The sequence below is a fragment of the Lutra lutra genome, chromosome 1, assembly GCF_902655055.1.
Source record: "Lutra lutra chromosome 1, mLutLut1.2, whole genome shotgun sequence".
NCBI classification, from domain to species: Eukaryota; Metazoa; Chordata; class Mammalia; order Carnivora; family Mustelidae; genus Lutra; species Lutra lutra.
The window spans coordinates 96,663,319-96,683,659 of record NC_062278.1 but is presented as its reverse complement, the minus strand read 5'-3'; the positions used below and the strand labels follow the sequence as shown (position 1 = coordinate 96,683,659).

General features: G+C 39.0%; 1 protein-coding gene across 7 annotated transcripts in view; it reads left to right on the top strand.

The window, feature by feature from the left end:
• The window catches only part of PLD1 (phospholipase D1), a 196,042-nt gene extending 176,049 nt beyond the window's left edge, over positions 1–19,993 (top strand). For all 7 annotated transcript variants that reach the window (XM_047730574.1, XM_047730575.1, XM_047730562.1 and 4 more), the window contains 4 exons: positions 5,216–5,350; positions 9,884–10,037; positions 16,205–16,322; positions 17,957–19,993. In XM_047730574.1, the coding sequence (XP_047586530.1) occupies positions 5,216–5,350; positions 9,884–10,037; positions 16,205–16,322; positions 17,957–18,181 (632 nt within the window). In that variant the 3' untranslated portion in view covers positions 18,182–19,993. The remainder of the gene's footprint in view (positions 1–5,215; positions 5,351–9,883; positions 10,038–16,204; positions 16,323–17,956) is intronic.
• Positions 19,994–20,341: the final 348 nt, after the last annotated feature.

Below are 20,341 nucleotides of genomic sequence, written 5' to 3'. Positions count from 1 at the left end.
AATTATTGCTACTATGATTCCAGTATTACTACTATGATAGTTGCCAAATGCTGATTTTTAAAATCTCATCATTTCTCCTATATTTACTACTTTCTTCTCAATTTCTTATTTGGAATTCTACTGTAAGGAAAGTTTCCCTTCTTCTTCCCCATTGGCGTATTTATGTATTTGAATTGGTATGGACTCATGGATTCTTATTTTATTCAGTGAGTGTAAGTGTAATGCCTAGCTTGCACAGGTTTGGCCAGTGAGCACCTTTATAAGTTGGCTTCTCTGTGCTTTTGATATGTTCCCATATAAGGCTTTTTTCTTAGAAGCACAAGAAGAGTTCCACACTCAGACTGTATATTCCCTGCACTAGCCCTAGAATCAACCAAGAAACCCAGATTCTTCTAGTGGAAAATGACATTTAGGAACCAAAATCCAGGTGCTAGATATGATCATGGCTCCTGGGATATTACTGCTTTAAGGCCTAGCCCACATTACCTATCACCCATTGATACATCTATTTACCCATCTGTCTGCCTCTGTATTAATGCTTCTAGTTCCAATCCCACACCACAGAACTCCTTCTAGTCCTCTCTCTGTTTTTATGACTCCTTTTTCTCACCTCCTAATATCTATAATATATGCATTTATTTCCTCAATCCTAGAATATACAGAAAATAGTTTTAGAATTGCGGGCCCATACCATTCTGAAAAACACATCTACTCACTAGAATTCAGTATTTGTTTACAGTTCTCTTTGTCTTTACCCTAAGGGTATATACGCAAAAGTCAGTGTTCAAAATTTACTTGGATTATGTTACTAATTTGAAATATAGTTGGGTTCAGTTCCTTCCATTTGTATTCCATTTTTGAGGGGCTTTTTTCTATATCTTTCTCAAATTTTTTGAAGTGTGTGCAGTATACTTCCAATAGTCAGAATGGTAAAAATGGCATATATCAGTAAGTGTCAGTTCTAAACCTTTTGTCAGTTTCCTCCGCACCCATTTTTTCTAATCTATTCCATCACATCCACTATTGGTAGCCAGTTTCTAGATTATTCTTACAGATATATGTATATGATATTTCTCATCTATCCATTCATAGAGCTCTTCATTCCTTTTTTACATCTGCATGGTCTTCCATGTAGAGATTTGCCATACTCAGTTCAATCATTCCCCTCTATATGGGTGTTTGAAATATTTTCAGTATTTTTCGGTTACAGTTATGCAATGAATAACCTTGTGCATATATATTCTTATTTGTTGGAAGTGTATAGGGTAAATTTCTAGGGTGGGATTGCTAATGCTAAGCGAAATAAGTCAGTCAGAGAAAAATACCATATGATTTCACTCATATGTGGAATTTAAGAAACAAAGCAAACAAGCAAAGGGAAAAAAGAGAGAGACAAACCAAGAAACAGACTCTTAACTATTGAGAACAAACTGATGGTTACCAGAGGGGAGGTGGGGGGGAGATGCAGGAAATCCGTGAAGGGGATAAAGGAGTGCACTTTATCATGATAAAAAAAAATAATTTTTAAAATATACTTTTTGCTAGATATTGCCAAACTCCTCCCCCACCCCGAGAATTTGTACCAATTTGGTTTCTCATGATCAGTGTATGAGAGAGCCTGCTTCAACCCAGTCTCACTGACAGAATGTTATTTTTTTGCTGGCACCGTAGGTAAGAAATGGTTTCTCAGTGTAGTTTTGCATTTCTGTTATGAGTGAGAAAGAATATCTTTCAAATATCTTTTCGTGTGTGTGAATTGTCCATTTATGTCTTCTGCCCATTCTTTTTATCAAGATTTTGAGATTTCTTTATAGGTTTGGACTCTAAGCTCTTTACCTGTGACATACACTGCAAATGCTTTCTCCCACTTTGTTGTTTGTCTCTTTTTGTGTGTGTGGTGCTTTGTGTCATGTGTTTCTTTAAAATATAGGCACAGTTATTGATATTTTTCTTTTATTGCCTATCGATAGTTAAAGCCTTCCTAATATTCGGGTTTAATTTACTCTGTTTTCTCTTCTAACACTTGTGTCATTTCATATGCTTGCATTCTGTTCTCTGGTTCATTTGGAGTTTATTCCTTTGATTGGTATGAGATATGCATGTAATTTTTCAAATAGCTATTCAATGATACTAGCATCTTTTATTTAAAAGTCCTAGGGCCTTTATGTGAAAGTCATTGTCATTTGAGATGCTACTTTTATCATATGCAAAATTTTTGTATGTGCCTGGGTCTCTTTCTTGGCTTTCTATACTATTCAGTAGTTTAGTTGTCTGTTTATGTGCTGGTGCAGCACTGTTCTAATTATACGGCATTTGTAGTATGTGTTAATATCAGATAGAGCTAATGCCCTCCTCAGTGCTTATCTTTTCCAGTTTTTTTTCATAGCCATTCTTGGATGGTTTTTTTTCCACATGAGCTATAATGTCAAGTTTTCTAACTCCACAAAAACATGGTAGTATTTCATTGAGATTAAATTTATAAATTAACATGCAGAAAGTTGGCATCTTTTTGATGTTGAATCATTCTATCCCAGAACAAGGGATGTCTTTTCATTTGTTCAAGTCTCTTCTCGTGTCTTTTGATGGCGTTTTTTTCCTTCATAAAATTTTCACACATCTATTGGTAAGTTTATTGTTTATCCGTGTTTTACTTTTTTGCTGCCATCATAAATAACGTTTTGTCTGATTTTAACCTCTGAATGGTTATTGCTTATGTGTATGAAGGCTATTGATTTCTGTATGCTAATTCACATCCTATTATGAGATAGTTTTATCTTTGATTCCCCAAGGATACGATCATATTATCTGGAAATGGAACTGGTTTTCCTTATGTGATTTTTCTTGTCTAAATGAGTTGGCTGATACCTCCAAGGCAACGTTAAACAGTACTGAAGATACTCTACACACACAGACATATAACATATGTGTAATGTATATATTATATATTTTTAAGCATATTAAAGTATTCATCGGGGCGCCTGGGTGGCTCAGTGGGTTAAAGCCTCTGCCTTCGGCTCAGGTCATGATCCCAGGGTGCTGGGATCGAGCCCCGCATTGGGCTCTCTGCTCAGCAGGGAGCCTGCTTCCCCCCTCTCTCTCTGCCTGCCTCTCTGCCTACCTGTGATCTCTGTCAAATAAATAAATAAAATCTTTAAAAAAAAAAAAAGTATTCATCCTTTTCTTATCCAGAATGGGTGCTGAATTGTGTCAAAAGCTTTTCAAAAGCATCTATTACAACAATCATAAGATTTTTCCCTCTAGATTGATCAATATCATGTTTTATATTAATGGATGTCCTCATATTGAGCAGACTTACACACTGGAATGCATCTCAGATTGTCATGGTGTATTATTTCCTGAAAGTGTGCCACTACTCTTAAAACTATAAATACCAAAGCTCTACAACAGTGTCATTCAAAGAATGATATCCCCTCGGGCATTTACTGAATTAAAGATTTCTGCTGAAACAGAACCTCTGGGGAGGGTTTCCAGATTTTATTTCTAACAGGTCCTCAGAGAGGCAGTCCTTACTCACACTGAGAACCACTGGGCTACCATATTGTTCTATGTGAATTTTTTATGGGAAGTTACTGCAAAAAATTACTTACTTTAGCCAAGAATTCACTCCATGATTCCTTTAAAAATCTGCTTTATATCTCAAAATTTTAAATCATGAGACAGCTGCAGAAAAATTGATGTTACAGAAAAACCAATAATAGCTGTCACCTGACTACCTATTCATCAATTCACTCATTTACTCAACTTCTAGCATTATGCGAGGATGGGGATACAAAATGTGTAAGACCTCGATAACAGTAGGAGAAATGGAGGAGTAAATGAATATTTGTAAAATAATATATTAAATGTTATGTTAGAAGTATTTTCCAGGAATTTCATGGGTATGATGGGCTTAAAAGAGGAAATACCTCTTTCTCCTGGATCAGAGAAGTTTTAAAGAGAAGTTGATGCTTTCGATGAAACATCTTTCCAATATAACATTAACAAATGGGGAAGAAACTGATGTACAAAAATCTTATTTACATGAAACTTCTTAGAAATGCATCTCTTACACATGATGTACTAGTACACCAACATATTGACTCTTGGCAAACAGCTACGATATTATTTACATGTATAAGGGAAAGTTTACCTGTAAACGGAGGAATCTCTATATATAACCTATGAATGAATTTCTTTCCAAGATACCCAGATTTAATAGAAACACTGAGTAACATCAACAGAATAATAGAAAGCATCAGTAATACATGGAAACTTCAGTAAACAGAACATGAACTGCCATTGTTTCTATTAGTATGCTTCAGATTCTCTTAAAGAAAAAAAAAATTACATTCTGTTTCTATTAGAACTTGTGATGGTTTGGTTCCACTCCATTTATTCTTAGTATAAGACTTTCCTTATCCAGGACAACTGCTATGTGAGAGAGAGAGACCATAAAATTGTGTGACTAACATTCATGCCAGGATAATGGTCAGGGGTTGGCTTGGTATGGAATTCATTTCTTCTTATCACACGAATGGCCCTCATGTGATGATGGGGCAGCATTTTAAAGTACAAACCTGCTACCGCTTGCTCTGAGGCAGATTCTTCAAAGTCAAATGTAGTTAGGATTCTTTCATTTCCTGATGTTACTGATGTAGAAGGAGTGTTATTTAATTGCCAACATTTGTATTTACCCAAAGTCTATAAAATTTAACTGCTGCTATGCACTGAATAGGCTACACTATTTCTACATCAAGTCATGTGGGCATTATTTTTACATCTGATTTAAACTGCAGCAGGTGTCAACCAAGATCAGTGCAAATGTCACACTGAATTCTTGGGTCATCCACTCTGGCTCTGCTTTAATTATCACTCTTCAGTAGTTACTTGCCAAATCATTTAAATAAATTGTTCATATTGGATATATTTTTTGATTGCCTTGGAAAAGGTAATTTATAGAAAGCACTATAGTACTTTTTTTTTAATGTCCATCCATATTAATAGTAAAAGATTCTTCTGATAGCAAAAACAGATCCTGGGTGAGTTCTGAAATTACACACACACACACACACACACACACACACACACTACACCACACCATCTATTCTTAACCACCTGTTTAAGTAGTATATTTGTTTTAAGAAACAGTAAAATTTAATGTCCCTTGAATGAACTTGGTCATTGAATGTTAGTACTTTCTTTTTTTATTTTATAGTTGGCAATCAGTGGATAAATTACATATCATTCTGTGGCCTTAGAACACATGCAGAGCTTGAAGGCAACCTCGTCACTGAGCTCATCTATGTCCATAGCAAGTTGCTAATTGCTGATGACAACACCGTTATTATTGGTAAGTACATGGTCTATAATTGTGTGGCTTGCTAGTTGACTTACTTCATGCAAAAATCCTTTCTCTTTCTCCCAAAATTACTTTATAGTTCAGAGGGACTGTAACATGACATCTAAAATATTTCTGAAGCAGTATTTTCCACTTAAGTCCTTTCTCATCCCTGTTTTTATCTATGAAGAAACAGAGGCACGGAGCAATTAAATGGCCATTGTGCAAATTACAGTAGCCAAAGAGCAGTGGGTTAGCCCTGCAGACAGTAATCAGCCTGTTCTCATTAATTCATTATTACCCCCTTTTATAAATTGGAGTACCTCGATTTTGGGAGCTCAAGGGGGAAACATGGGGAGAGAAAAATGAGCAGTCCAAGTGTCTATTGGCTGATAAATGGATAAAGAAGATGTGGTATATAAATACACAATGGAATATTACTCAGCTGTGAAAAAGAATGAAGTCTTGCCACTTGCAAAGACTTGGATGGAGATAGTATGACGCTAAGTGAAATAAGTAAGTCAGAGAAAGACAAATACCATCTGATTTCATTCATATGTGGAATTTAAGAAACAAAACAAGCAAAGGGAAAAAGAGGGAAACCAAGAAACAGACTCCTAACCATTGAGAACAAACTGATGGTTACCAGAGGGAAGGGTTTGGGGGGATGGGGGAAATAGGTGATGAGGATTAAGGAGTGTACTTGTGATGAGCATGGGGTATTATATGAAGTGCTGAATCACTACATTGTATACCTGAAACTAATATTACATTGTATATTAAGTAAGTATAATTTAAATAGAAACTTAAAAAAATTAAATTCCCAGAAAAAGTAAAGTGCAGTTTCTCAACTATAATTAGATACTTCCTTATCTTCCCTATTCTATGAGAAACTAAAAGTTGTAGAGTGTCTTGAAATTTTTTGGCAGTAAATATGCCATTTCCATTTCTATCCTCCACTGAGGAAAAAAAAAAAAAAAGCTCATATCTAGGAGTAATGAGATTGTCTTATCTGGAACATGATTTGAAAAGAAAGAGAAAGCAATTCCAAAGCCAGAAAATAAATAGACCATGGTGTGGTGATACATATATATGCGTGGACACACACAGACACACACACACACACACACACAGACACACTATTTTTTTTTTTTAAAGATTTTATTTATTTGACAGAGAGAGATCACAGGTAGGCAGAGAGGCAAGCAGAGAGAGAGAGAGAGAGAGAGGAGGAAGCAGTCTCCCTGCCGAGCAGAGAGCCTGATGTGGGACTCGATCCCAGGACCCCGAGATCATGACCTGAGCCGAAGGCAGAGGCTTAACCCACTGAGCCACCCAGGTGCCCCAGACACACTCTTTTAATACATAGGGCATTTAGAAAAATATGTGTCTTCTATCTCTTGCTCTATAGGGATCAAAGTTCTTTAGGGATTAATTTACTCTCCTAGTCCCCCAGTAAACACAGTTTCTCTTATTTCCCCAAAGCTACTCTGGCCTTGTTCTTCAGAAGCCAATCTCAGAAACTTTTCATATTAAGTTTGGCAGTGACAGTAGGAAAGAAAAAATACTGATGTTTGCTGAAATGGAAAAACAAATTTAGTTGATTTCCAGTAAGATTTCAGAACTCTTGAAGTAAATATTGACAGATGTAAATATTTTCCTTTTAAAGGTCATTTTGACTTTCAGCCTGCTTTACTTTAAATAAAGTATAAATGCAGAGTAGTTTGCAGTAAAAGAGCTAATGATTAAATAGGTTGAGTTTTTTAACTGACTAATTTTCTAGAAAGTTCTCTAAATTTTCAAAGGCTACAATTTATTTAGGCTAGCAATAATTGATCAATCTTTTAAAGATTTTATTTATTTATTTATTTGTCAGAGAGAGCACACACAAGCAGGCAGAGCGGCAGGCAGAGGCGGAGGGAGAAGCAGGCTCCCTGCCGAGCAAGGATCCCGATGCAGGACTCGATCCCAGGACCCAGGGATCATGACCTGAGCTGAAGGCAGCGGCTCAACCAACTGAGCCACCAGGCGTCCCAATAATTGATCAATCTTGTACATAATTCTTATCCATTTTCTTGAAACCGAAGTGGCCTTGGGAATATGGAGAGGTTTTACTTGCTAGTTGTTAGGGGATAGATTTCTTTTTCTCCTTCTCCACGGACAAAACAGATGTCCCCGTGGAAAAAATCCAAAGATACTTTTGTTCTTTGTATCTCAAGGGAAACTCTAAGAGAAGCAGGTTTGCTGGTCCTTTCACACATCAGCCCTACTTAAATTCATAACACTGAGAACAATATTTCAAATTCTCAGAGAGGAGTTTGAGACGTTAGGTTGAAAATATTTTACAGGTGTTCAAAGAGGTTAAGGTAACCTATGGTTAAATTTTCTAACATGGCAAATGTATGCCAGAATTATTGAATAACTAACAGAAGCAAAATAACTATTTTTCTTTTCTCCTCACAAGGAAATACTTGCTTTCTCGCACTAAAGATCTCTTTTGTGTGGAGGTTTAATTATCTCTTGCCCTGAGTGCCCCTGCTAGTCATGAAATCTGTGACCAAGTCCACTTTTCTAATCTATCTTAATATTGGCACTTAACCAGACTAACATTTTGTTTGCTTTCCTAAGTAAAATAAGGCTATCCTTAAGTAGAATTTGAGCCTATCCTGTTGACGAAGTGAACTAGTTTTTTTCAGTGTTCATTAATCCATAAAGGGGAGATACAAAAATTGAATGAAACACTGCCTCTGCCCTACAGAGCTCAAGGGCTTTTCCATTTAAAACCAGAAACATCAGAGTGGGTATTGCTGAGCGGGAGTAAGAAGGTGGGATGAAGCCCAACGTCAGGCTCCCTGCTCAGTGGCGAGTCTGTCTCTGCCGATCTCCTGGCTTGTGCCCTCTCTGTCAAATAAGTAAAATCTTAAAAAAAAACAAAAAACAAAAAACTCCCTGCTTTTTTAAAAAGATCTATCTTGTGATCTCAGTTAATTAAAGATCAAACTAAAGGTGAGAAAGATTAAATGACTTTGTCCAAATTAATGCTGGGCCAACTCTGAAGCCCAAAGATATGGCTACAAGTTTTACAGCATCATCAAAACTTAAGTGCATGTATAAAAGACAATCTATTGCTAACAAGACAAAGTATGTCAATCGTTCCCCCCTTACAGAGCTCTGGTAGTGCTCCCAAATTTCTGTGAGGTGCTCCACCCTTTCTCTGTCAGTCATCGTCACTGGGGGCACCATTCACATCCATAGTTCTCATAGATTTGCATTTAAAATATAGGACAGTATTGTGGCAAATGGCAATAAGACCTCCTTAGGAAGGGCCAGCTTTTCCTCATGTACAACTTGCTGCCATTTGGGCTCAGGGGAAGGCTATACTATCACCTTACACCCTGACGGTCCCAAGCCCAGAGGGTCTCCTCTGGCTCCTGTTCAGTCCAACCCTTCCGCTCCATGCCTGCAGAAGCTGTGGAATGTGTGATAAGGGGAAGAAGAAGAAAAAAGAGGCAGGTTCCTTCTGTAGTTTATAGGACACCTCAAGGATTCAAAAGCACTAATCCAAAAGGTGAATGCAGAAAAACGTGCTGGGGTTTCCGAATACATGCAGAGGAATGGAGAAAGCCCAGGTTGAACTAATATTAAAATACTTGCCCTTCACATGTGAAAGTCAACATTCTCAGCTCATTTGGATTTAAAAATAGAATGGAAAAAAGTTGATATAGAAGCAGTTGGCATGCCACACAAGGGAGGCAAGAGAACGTAAAAACCAAAGCCACTGCTAATCTGTATTTGAGAGCGGACTCTTGATTGGGAAGCTGCTCTGGGGCTTTGACATTCGTAATTACATGGCTACGGGTTAAGTTACCAGAGACTCCAGAAGAGTAAGTCTAAAAGCTGACGAAATTGAACTGGTGTGTCTTTTTTGTGTGTGTGCATAATGATTACATCAGTTAGAAGCCTTTGAGCTACCAGATGGAAAATTCAGCTAGAGGTATGTGAGACAATAAGGAAAATTATATTATTTCACATACCAGCAGGTATGTAAAAAAGTTGGCTAGTTCAGTGACTCGAAGACCCAGGGTTTTTCTTCTTTCTGCTCTGCCATCCTCCACTTGTCTGCTTGTCCCCTAGTGGTTACAAAATGGCTACAGCAGCTCCTGGAATCACGTCCTCATCCAACATCCAACCCAAAATATCAAAAGGCTTTAAGAGACAGCATCCCAGTCTGGTGTCTGTTTATAAAGACATAGACTTTCTCAGAAGCCCCCATCATACTCTTCTTCATGTCACACTGGCTACAATGATGTCAAGTGCCCATTCCTAAGCCAGTCATGGGTAAAAATCACAAAATTACTATAGCTGGCTTAGACTGATCAAGACTTATGCCTGGGTTACGGCGGGCCTCCCCTTTCCAAAACTCAGCATTTCTTGATAACCTGAACAAAATTAAGATTTTCTTAGGAAGGAAGAATTGAGCAGGGAAGGCAGCCAACACTTCTCTTTGCCGAGAAGGTTCTTCTACGTCACTGTTTCCCATTATAGGCTCTGCCAACATAAATGACCGAAGCATGCTGGGGAAGCGTGACAGTGAAATGGCTGTCATCGTGCAGGACACAGAGACAGTCCCTTCGGTGATGGATGGAGAAGAGTACCAGGCTGGCCGCTTCGCCCAGGGACTTCGGCTGCAATGCTTCAGGTGGGCCCCCCAGAGCTGTGGCCCTCTTACGTTGTTTCACTGTGGTGGGCGCTGGAACCCCATCCCGCCTCCTGCCCTGAACACAAATGTCATCCCCAGGTCCTTCTTGTCTAAAACAGCATCTCCCAGAGTAGGAGATGTGAATCACCAGTAGTGTGCAAAAGGACTTTATGTGGGGTGTAAATATTTTCTATTTTAATCATTTTTATTATTTTTATGTGTAATCAAGAAAAATAGCATTTTAAATTTATTCATTGATTTAGGACCAGGCCAGGTCAACCCATCTAATTTCTTTTTTTAAAGATTTTATTTTAGAGAGAGAGTGAATGGCGGGGAGGGGCAGAGGGAGAGAGAATCTCAAGCAGACTCGACACAGAGCATGGAGCCTGACTGGGGGCTCTATCCCACAACCCCAGAACAAGCCTGAGCCAAAACCAAGTGTTGGGTGCTTAACCAACTGAGCCACTCGGTCACCCCTATTTAAGATTTTGGGTTTTTTAAAGATTTTATTTATTTGAGAGAGAGACCGTGAGAGAGCATGCATGAGAGGGGAGAAGGTCAGAGGGAGAAGCAGACTCCCCATGGAGCTGGAAGCCTAGTGCGGGACTTGATCCTGGGACTCCAGAATCATGACCTGAGCTGAAAGCAGTTGCCTAACAAACTGAGCCACCCAGGCACCCACCTGTTTAAGTTTTTTAGAGTCCATTTTTTAAAATTATAGTAGTCCCAATAATATAAGGATATAATAGAGAGTATTAAAGAAGGGTGCCAGTGACTGCTGATGGTGAAGTTTGGGAACTGCAGCCCCAGACACAGAAGATTCTTGATCTTCTGCAACAAGATATGAATTCTACACTGTTCTGTGCTCAAGCTGAGAGAACACTGGGCAGAGCAGCAAGGGCTGGGGGACCCTAAATGAGTCTCTCATTCTCTTAATGTTTCTGAGAACCTTCTAGGGCCAGGCTCGAACTGGCCCCACCCCAGACCCTGTAATCTAATCTCAGTAGTCAGACGGATCCTTCTAGAACCCCTGATCCTGTCACTTCACTCATGGTCCATGGAATATCCTGAGCACTCCCCTATAGCGAGGCCCTTGCAGTGATCCCCTCAGTCCATGATTCTAGAGCTGCATCAGCCAGAGATGGGTTTTTCCTTGTGGAAAATCTCCACAGCGAGATGCAGCCAGTGGCCCTGATGAAGCTTTAAGCTATTTGGGGAAAGGAGCTGTTGTTTTAACCCTGTGGTGTGAATGGTGGCACTTAGACATGGGTTCACTGGCAGACAGGCACACCCTGAGTACCAGGCTCCCTGCAAATGCTGGCCGCCATTTTCCTCCTGTCCAGCAGCCCAGGCTCCGGTTCTTGAGAAGCAAGATAAGCTTCAGTTCCTTCGGTTCCAGAGAGGGAGTCATTCTGCTCTCTCTGCCCCAGGAGCTCGGCAAATCCATCCCTCAAAATCTGACTGTCAATACTTCCTCACAGTTCTTATGGCTGTGTTTATTGCCATTGTTACTAATTGTTTTGCCAGTAAGATTTTTTTTTCAAACCACTGATATTTCAATTAGCTTCTGGTGTTAATTTGTTTCATTTAGCGGGGAGGAGATTAAAATTAGTACCCTGTTAATCAGCCCACCCATTGCCTACTGCAGCATCTATGAGGAAGCAAGTATTTCTTTGTATAAACCAGTCTTCTCGGTTTTGTGAGAACTTAAGTATTCTCGTTAAAGTGGTGAGCTTCTTTATAACTCTAAATGTATAATAATTATAAAGGTGTAGGTGGTTCTGATTACAACCGATTTCTGTGGTAGAAAATTTGGCAAATACAGTTAAGCAATAAGAAAATTAAATTCATCTGTAGTCCCACTGCCCAGAGTTAGCAGCTTTAACATTTGCTGTCTATCGTTCCCCCTTTGTTCGGCACATATATATTACTATACTGTATTTCTTTTTTAGGATCTTGCAGTTCTAGAAAGTTCTTCATTATTTAAAAAATGTTGCATACATCATTCCCCTTTGTTCGGCACATATATATTACTATACCGTATTTCTTTTTTAAAACATAATTAGAATCTTGCAATCCTAGGAAGTTCTTATTTAAATAATGTTACATACTTCTGTGTCATCAAGTATTCTTCCATAACATTTAATGGCTGCATTGTATTATATCATGTGAATATGCTGTAATTCCTTTAACTAATACCTCACTGATAGACAGGTTTTTCACTGATACAAAAAAGTGGATATAGGGACTCCTGGCTGGCTCAACCAGTGGAGCTGACTCTTGATCTCAGGGTTGAGAGTTCAAGCCCCATGTTGGCTGTGGAGATTACTTAAAAATAAAATATTTAAGATAAATAAATAAATAAATAAGTGGATATATTTTCAAACTGTCTTAAAAAGGCATTTGTTAATGAACAATCATTTTTCACTTTGCCCCAATGGAAAACACAACTAATATATTAGAAAAAGCACCACAAAAAAACCTCATGCTATTTTTATTAAGGAATGTTCTTAAAAGATAATATTGGGGCCTAGAACACAGCCATTTTCTCACTAAAAAAAAAGCAGCTTCAATCCATTTTCCATCTGGGTTATTTCTGACTAGAAATAGACACATTTCAATGTGAAATCAATTCTAAATAGAGTCAACATCAGGGTACTGCACTGAATGTCGCAACTATGTGCCGAACAGTTCATTAAGTCCTGGAAAATTATCCAACTGTATGGATGTAACCATCACAGAAACCATTATCCACCCAAGTACAGCTCAGAATCGTGTCAAGCAATAGACATGAGGAATGGAAAGAACAAGAACTATTTTCTGCAGTTGTCCTCCTGTTCCACCGATGCATAAAAAATAAACCATTAAATAATTCCCATTATAAGCGCCTACATTAAATCAGACGTGTTCTCCCTCACCTTAGTTCTCAAAAGAATATCCAGAGAATTTCACTTTACTATGCATTTTAACAGAAAACTGACAGGGAAAATAATTTATTACTAAAAATTAGCTCTTATAGACTTATTTAAATACTTATTCTACAAACAAGCTCTTAACCGATAACTTGGACACATTGTGTCACCTCTTGTTTTGAAGTTAAAAGCAAAGTCACAGAACTGTTTTTGCCAAGTTTTCAGCTGTTAGACTTGATCCCCATCAAAGGTATTATTATAATTGATGCATTGTCATGACTTGCACTGTCCGTCAGATTTGCTGCAGATTTTGCTTTGGGTCTTAAGCAGCCAGCATCTGTGTGCAAACACCATTTTTTAAATCCATTTTTTTCCCCTTAAATCCATTTTAAAAGTTATTCTTCGATAGTCTGAAGGAGACATTATTTGAAGTGGAAATAAAATTTTGAGGTTATAAAGCTCTAAAAAATCCTAAGTGAGCCCATGGTGCCAAATCCATTTATTTTAAAGAATCTTTAGATAGTGGGAAAAGTGCAGACTAAAACTAAAATGAAATGTCCTTTTATCCTTGTAAAAATGGCTGAGCTTTTTCAGGAATTAATCATGTTGGGGATGACTGGAGAGAACAGGCATGGTCACGGCGTCTGTGTTGGAACAGCCTTTCTTGAAGTAAAATTTAATTCTAAAATTTTTCCTAGTAAAAGAGTCCTATAAATTCACAAAGTATTATGCATGATGAATAAATTATGTTCATTGTAAAACTGTTCAGAATAATGAAAAACTGGAAACCATCCAAAAGGTCATAATAAAATACTTGGTTAAAGAAATTCACATGATGGGAAATTTTGCAACCATTAAGAACAATGATGTCAATCCACATTTATTTAAATACAGAGAGGGTAACAGCAGAAGGATTTCCACACTGTTGGATTCAGTGGTCAATTCTCATTTGAATTTGACACAGTTCTCCTTGGCAAACTTAGTGTGGTTCCAAGATACAACACCCTTGCATTTCTTCAGGCTCATTTGCTGTTCCTTCTTTTCCCTCCCACTAAAGCTCACCAGGTCCTCTTTTCTGTCTAAACTCACTCCTTTGGTAAACCAGGTAAAGTCCATGGCTTTATGAATACATATATAAAACAATTCTCAGATTTATACTCCAGCCAACTGGAGATTTATACTCTCCCCAACTCGAGATTCATTTCTCCAGCTGCCTACTTTGCATTACCCTGTGAATGTTTAATGGAAGTCTCAACGGGTTCAACACTGAATTACTGGTCTTTTCCCACAAACTGGCACTACCAGAAGAATTCCCCATGTCAGTCAGTGGCACCCACATTCTTCTAGTTGCTCACACCCACACCCCCGTTGTTATCCTTGATGCCTCACTTCTTTTCACATCATATACCTGCTCTGTCAGTACAACCTGTTGGCTCCACACCTTCCTCTCCACTACCCAAGCCCCATCATCTCTCACTCAGATTACTGCAGGAGCTCCTAAGTGGTCTTGCTGTTATAGCCCTTGCCTTACATTCTGTTCTCAATATAGCAGCCATATTTTCGAATGTAAAGTCAGATCCTATCATTCCAGAGTCTGTAATATGTCCCACCTTCTCTCAGTGTAAAAGACGAAGCCCTTCTAAGACCTAGTTCCTCACTTCTATCTTCAATGCAACATAAGACTTTTTGATCTTCTTTGAACCTATCAGGCATGTGAGAAAGGGCTTTAGGTCCCATTTGAAATCTAGCTTTGTTAGTAGTAGGTCTCCAAATTTTAGCTTCCCATCTACAAAATGGGAATCGTGTACCATGTACCCCACAGGATTGAGGTAGAAATGTTTTTTTTACTCCAAGGCCTTCCATGAGTACAGGGATTTTTACCATTTTCAGATGCGACCTCCAAAATTTATCTTGCTTTGCTTAAGAATTTGTTTCCAGTCCACTGTTTATATATGATCAAATAGGACAACATCTAGTTATGTGCCTTCTTTTTTGCCAGGCACTTCGGGGATATGAGTAGCTAGGTCATGTTCTCTTAAAGAACTAACCAGCTAGCTGTGGGACATAAACCTGTTAAAAAACAAAAAGTGCATGAAGTATTGCAGGTGTTCTGATAAAGCAAATGTGAGGTTCAGTGGGGGAGCAAAAGAAAAATGTACAAATCTCTGAGGCCTGACAGAGAAAAATGGGAGCTGGGAGAAGGGGGAGCCATGAATCAAGGGGAAGCCTTACACTGAATGCTGAAAGATAAGTGGGGTCAGGCTAACCAGAAGGGTGGAGGGGAAGGCTCCCATACTTTTAAAGCACACCCAGTATTTATCACACTACTTCATTCTTTTTAAGGATGATGATTTATTCATTATTGACCTTACCCATTTAATTTACCCAAAGAAGCTCCATGTCTTTTGTATTTGTTTCTGTGCCCTAGAGTTTGGCATAGTTCTTGGCCCAAGAGAAGGAAGGGAGGGAGGGAAAGAGGAAGGGAAGAGAAAGGGATATTTCATTCTGGTTAAGAGCATAGGTTTGGGAGTCAAATGGTCTGGAGTCACAGATCTATAGCTTACCAGCTGGGTGACCTTGAACAAGTTACTTACCCTCTCTGTGCCTTAGTTCCCTTATTTGTAAAATGGACATAATAATAGTTGCTTATTCATAACTTTGTTGAGACAGTTCTTGGAAAGGACTTGGCACTTTTGCTGGTACATGGGGTTGTGTGTGTGTGTGTGTGTGTGTGTGTGTGTGTATTTTAAAAGATTTATTTATTTGAGAGAGAGAGAGGAGGAGAGACAAAAAAGAACCCCCAAGGGGACTCTCCACTGAGCGTGGAGCCCAATACGGGGCTTGATCCCAGGACCCCGAGATCTTTACCTGAGCCAAAATCAAGAGTCAGATGCCCAACCAAGTCACTCAGGTGCCCCCTGGGTGCTGACCCTTTGAATGCTAACCCTATCCTCCAAGTCTCATCCCCTTAGGCGAAATTCCAAGGGCTCTCTTGGAACTAAATTCAGGTGTTTCTGTCTATCCAACAGTTAAAATTTTCAAGCATCATAACAGTTTCGATTTGTTTTGTTTTGTTTTGCAAGGAAGGTTTTATACACACACACACAGAGTTTTAATGGCTTCCTCAGATTTTCTTTAAAAAAAAAAAAAAAGGACTTCTGTGGTTGAGTGCCTAAATTACATTACCTTAGAAACAATACCTGCAGCAAATTTCTTTATCTCAGTAACTCATTTTGGAGCATACTTATATTTCAGGGTTGTCCTTGGCTATCTTTCTGAACCAAGTGAAAACATTCAGGATCCAGTGAGTGACAAATTCTTCAAGGAGGTGTGGGTTGCAACAGCAGCTCGAAATGCTACAATTTATGATAAGGTGAGGTTTGCATATCCCCCCTCCCCTTTTTTAATTGAATCACATCACAAAAGCACATTGTTATTGTTGCATATTATTGGAACAGAGTATTCTTAATGAGTGTAAAAAAAACCAATACATTTCCAAGTTGTAATAAAATACCTCTTTGTAGACCTTAAAAACAGAGTCAAAAAGTATCATGGATTATGGTTTCGAAGAGCCATTAGTGGTATTCTGATCTCTCAGCTGACTCTGGGATCCCATCAGGAGCATCCTTGGAAGGTGCTTACCCAAGTTTTGGATGTGTCTAGTGACAGAGAAAAGACGCAGATGGTATCCAAAAATGAGTCAGACCTGAGTTCGACCCAGCTCACCCAGCTGCTGGTGACAGAACTTTGTATGTAGTGATTTCACTTTCTGAGCTCTCCTTTCTTCTATAAACTGGGAGGAGTATCCACCAGGGCGCTTATGAAAATAAAGAGTAGGCTTTTAAATGTATTTAGCACATAGCATAGTAAATGGTATCCATCCTTATGATGGAACTTACTAATAACGAAACACTTCTCTGTTAGGCAGCTCTAATTTTGGAAAGGGGTTTTAAAACAAGCTTCATGTGTTAGGGAGGCCAAATGTATCTTTTGGTAAGTTCTATCCATCGGTTATGATAAAGAATGTACAAGAGGTAGGAGTTATGCAACAGGGGAGCAAGTTACTTCTTAAAGTAGCCAGGTTTCTGTCCTAGAAATATTCGAGCTGAGATCTGCTGACCATCTGGCAGAAATTGGTTAAGAGTGTGTTACTGTTCTTCATGACTGCTGCAGTCCCTTCCAGCTGGAAAATTCATCATTCCTAATGAAACATGACAGTCTACATAGCCTTATTTCATACTGAGGACTCAAGGCCACAGTCAAATAGGTCATGTGCATGGAGTCTTTTAAAATGTAATTTTAAAAATGCATAGCACAGCCTTGTTTGGATCCTCATGGTGGTGGTGGTGGGGGGGAATGCAGTATAGGACAGCGACTATAAAAAAAACATTTTGGGAACAACAGGATGAATCTGAATATGGACCATATCTTAAATGACTTGGAATTGATTTTCTGAGGTGTGAAAATGCTATCGTGATTATATAGGCACATTCATATTCTTAATACATGCTGAAGTATTTAGGAGGGAACTATTGTGATATAAGAAGCTCATTTTCAATTAGCACAATAAGTGTACAATTGGTACCTTTAAAGGTACAGATATGAGCATTTTTGAAAAATGAAAAGAGACAATATAATCTGCAATATTCCTCTTTGACCAGGACCTCCAGTGAAATTCTGAGAATTATTATCCAAAATCCTAACCTGAATGCAGACTAACATCACTGGAATTCCCCTACCACTAGCTTGACTTTATCCTGAAGTCAGTGACTCGTGTAGATCAGATAGAAGGCTCTATCTAAGATTTTTTCTTTTTGATGGAAGCAAATCTAGTCATCTCTTGGTAGCAAATAAGAAAAGCAACTCTTCAGTCAGGCCTGTGCTGTGGCGTAAAACTACTACGTGTTTCGTAAAGCAAAGATTTTGTCTGTCAGAATGTGTATTTTCCATAAAGGGGATATCTTTTAAACTCACGACCTCGTTTCTTCCTATTTGTGTTTTAATCAGGTGTTCCGGTGCCTTCCCAATGATGAAGTACACAATTTAATTCAATTGAGAGACTTTATAACCAAGCCCGTCTTAGCAAGGGAAGATCCCATTAGAGCTGAGGAAGAACTGAAAAAGATCCGTGGGTTCTTAGTGCAATTCCCCTTTTATTTCCTGTCTGAAGAAAGCCTCCTGCCTTCTGTTGGAACCAAAGAAGCCATAGTGCCCACAGAGGTTTGGACTTAAGGGAGATATTCATTTGCAGCTCAAGGACTTCCACCTTGAAAAGTACACTGCACACTGTGACTTTAGGGAGATCCTCACAGCCGCAGCCAGCCTGGTATACCCTGGGATCTGCCCCAGGGACCCTCTGGATTGGCTGGACAGGGCTGCGGTCCTACTGATCGAAGGACGCTGAACATCAGGTGGGCTTTCTAACTCCTCCTGCTTATCCTTGTGAAAAAGGGACTGTATTCTTATTGATAGCATATGCTCAACAACAAATTCCATGGTGTACATCACAGTGCTCTTCCTTTTCTAACAAGAATTTACCTGTGCCTGTGATCTAGGTTGCCAGAAATTGTTGAAACCTCCTTGTTCTTCTCTGCCCCCCATTATGCAGCGATGACTGCTGGACCTGCCCTCACTTCCTAGTACATACACACACAGTTTGAGACATTGTTTATTCCTAGAAGATGTTGTGATGCTGCTTCCATGTTCTTCAAGGGGACAGGGGAATGCCCCTGCCCATCTGGTCCTGAAGTAGGAGTGTTCAGCCAGGCAAGGATGGGGTCCTTATCCCTTTTCAGTGACTGAAAGGACATGGTAGATGTTATGTACACAGCAGCCCACATTAGGTTCTTCTGATAATATTGACACTATAGATCTTAACACCACAGAACAATAGGAAGGAATTAAATTTGGTTATTGAGGCAGAGATTTTACTTTGCCTTCAAAGGCAATGACTAGATATGGTCTTTTGATAGGGCCCACCTGATCAAATCTGAAAACAGGTGTAGGATATTTCATTCCTTAGCAGCTGATAAAACTCAGAGGCAGAGCACACAGCCTTCAGAAGCCTCCAAGGTAGCCATGGGGATCTGATCCAGACAAGAAAAGAAGATTCCTTATAGTCCTGGAAAATTTCCTATCATCTTTAGCTGCTGGATTGATTGAAATTAGAGTTTCTCCATTTGAAAATTGCAATTTGTCTTTTAAGAGAACCAGATGCTTCATAACTCATACCAAATTAGTAAGTAGAAGCCTAACCTTGACATTCAGCTCTCCCAGCTATGTTACCTTCTTAAAGAAAAATTGATTGCAAAATACTTGCTACTTAACCTGTGTTATTGTATTATTAAATACGCATTAACATTCCACAAGGCTTCCAAAGAGGTTAGGATCTTGATTAATTCACATTGTCCTAGTCTATGAATTTTTCTAGAAACCCATTTTTCCTCTTTGAATAGTAATATACCCTTTGGCACAGCCTAGCTCTTACATTACTAAGCAGAATTATTCTTACAGCCTGAAGATCTGATGTGAGTTCCCAAAAGGCCTGTGCCCATAAAACATGATGTAGGTGCATTGATCACACATGAATTGATTACCATGACAGATCTCACTGGAGTCATTCTTCAAAAGTGAGGATCCAATCCCTGTTTTCACGGAGCTAAGAAAATGTTAAACAGGAGTACAAAGTCAGTAATCTGGGTGAGTAGGAGAGAGTGTCACACTCAGGAGAGGATTTCACAACTAGAGAACATTTCACAAATGAGGTGGGGCTGTGCTTTATGAATAAATAATTTCTCAGATGGCTGGAGGTGGTATAAAATGACTTCATTCTACAGCAGCTGTAAATAAGGCATTTGCTATTTATGAAGTTTAGATTGACATTTAAAATGTTGAGTGGATGTGGACTACCTAAGGATTCCTTATAGTTTACTTTTACATATTTTTTAAACTGTATGACAGTCAAGACTGGTTTTTGATTTTGTGCAAAATGCTCTCAACACTATGAAAAATAAAAGCCTAAAAGTTCCGCTTCTCTTAAAAAAATCACTTAATCCAGCCTCTCCCCATTTTATAGATGAGGAAACTGAGACCCAGATTGGTTGAAGGACTCCCTTGAGTTCACCCAACTGTGAGATAGTAGAGGGAGGACTGGTGAAATTGTGCTGGTCCATTCGTGGCCTCCCCCTTGATGTCGTCAGTATCCACAAATGAGGAGAGGCAGCAAACAGATTTCAGGCAGGATGTCTCTCAGCTGCTTCAAACACCTTGGTGTCATGTACTTAAGTGTTCGGTCTCCCCCGTTTGAATGTAAGCTCCATGGGGCAGGGACTTTGCCATGTTTTGTTCATAATGTGTCCTCAGAACCTGGAACAGTAGGTACCTGGCACAGTG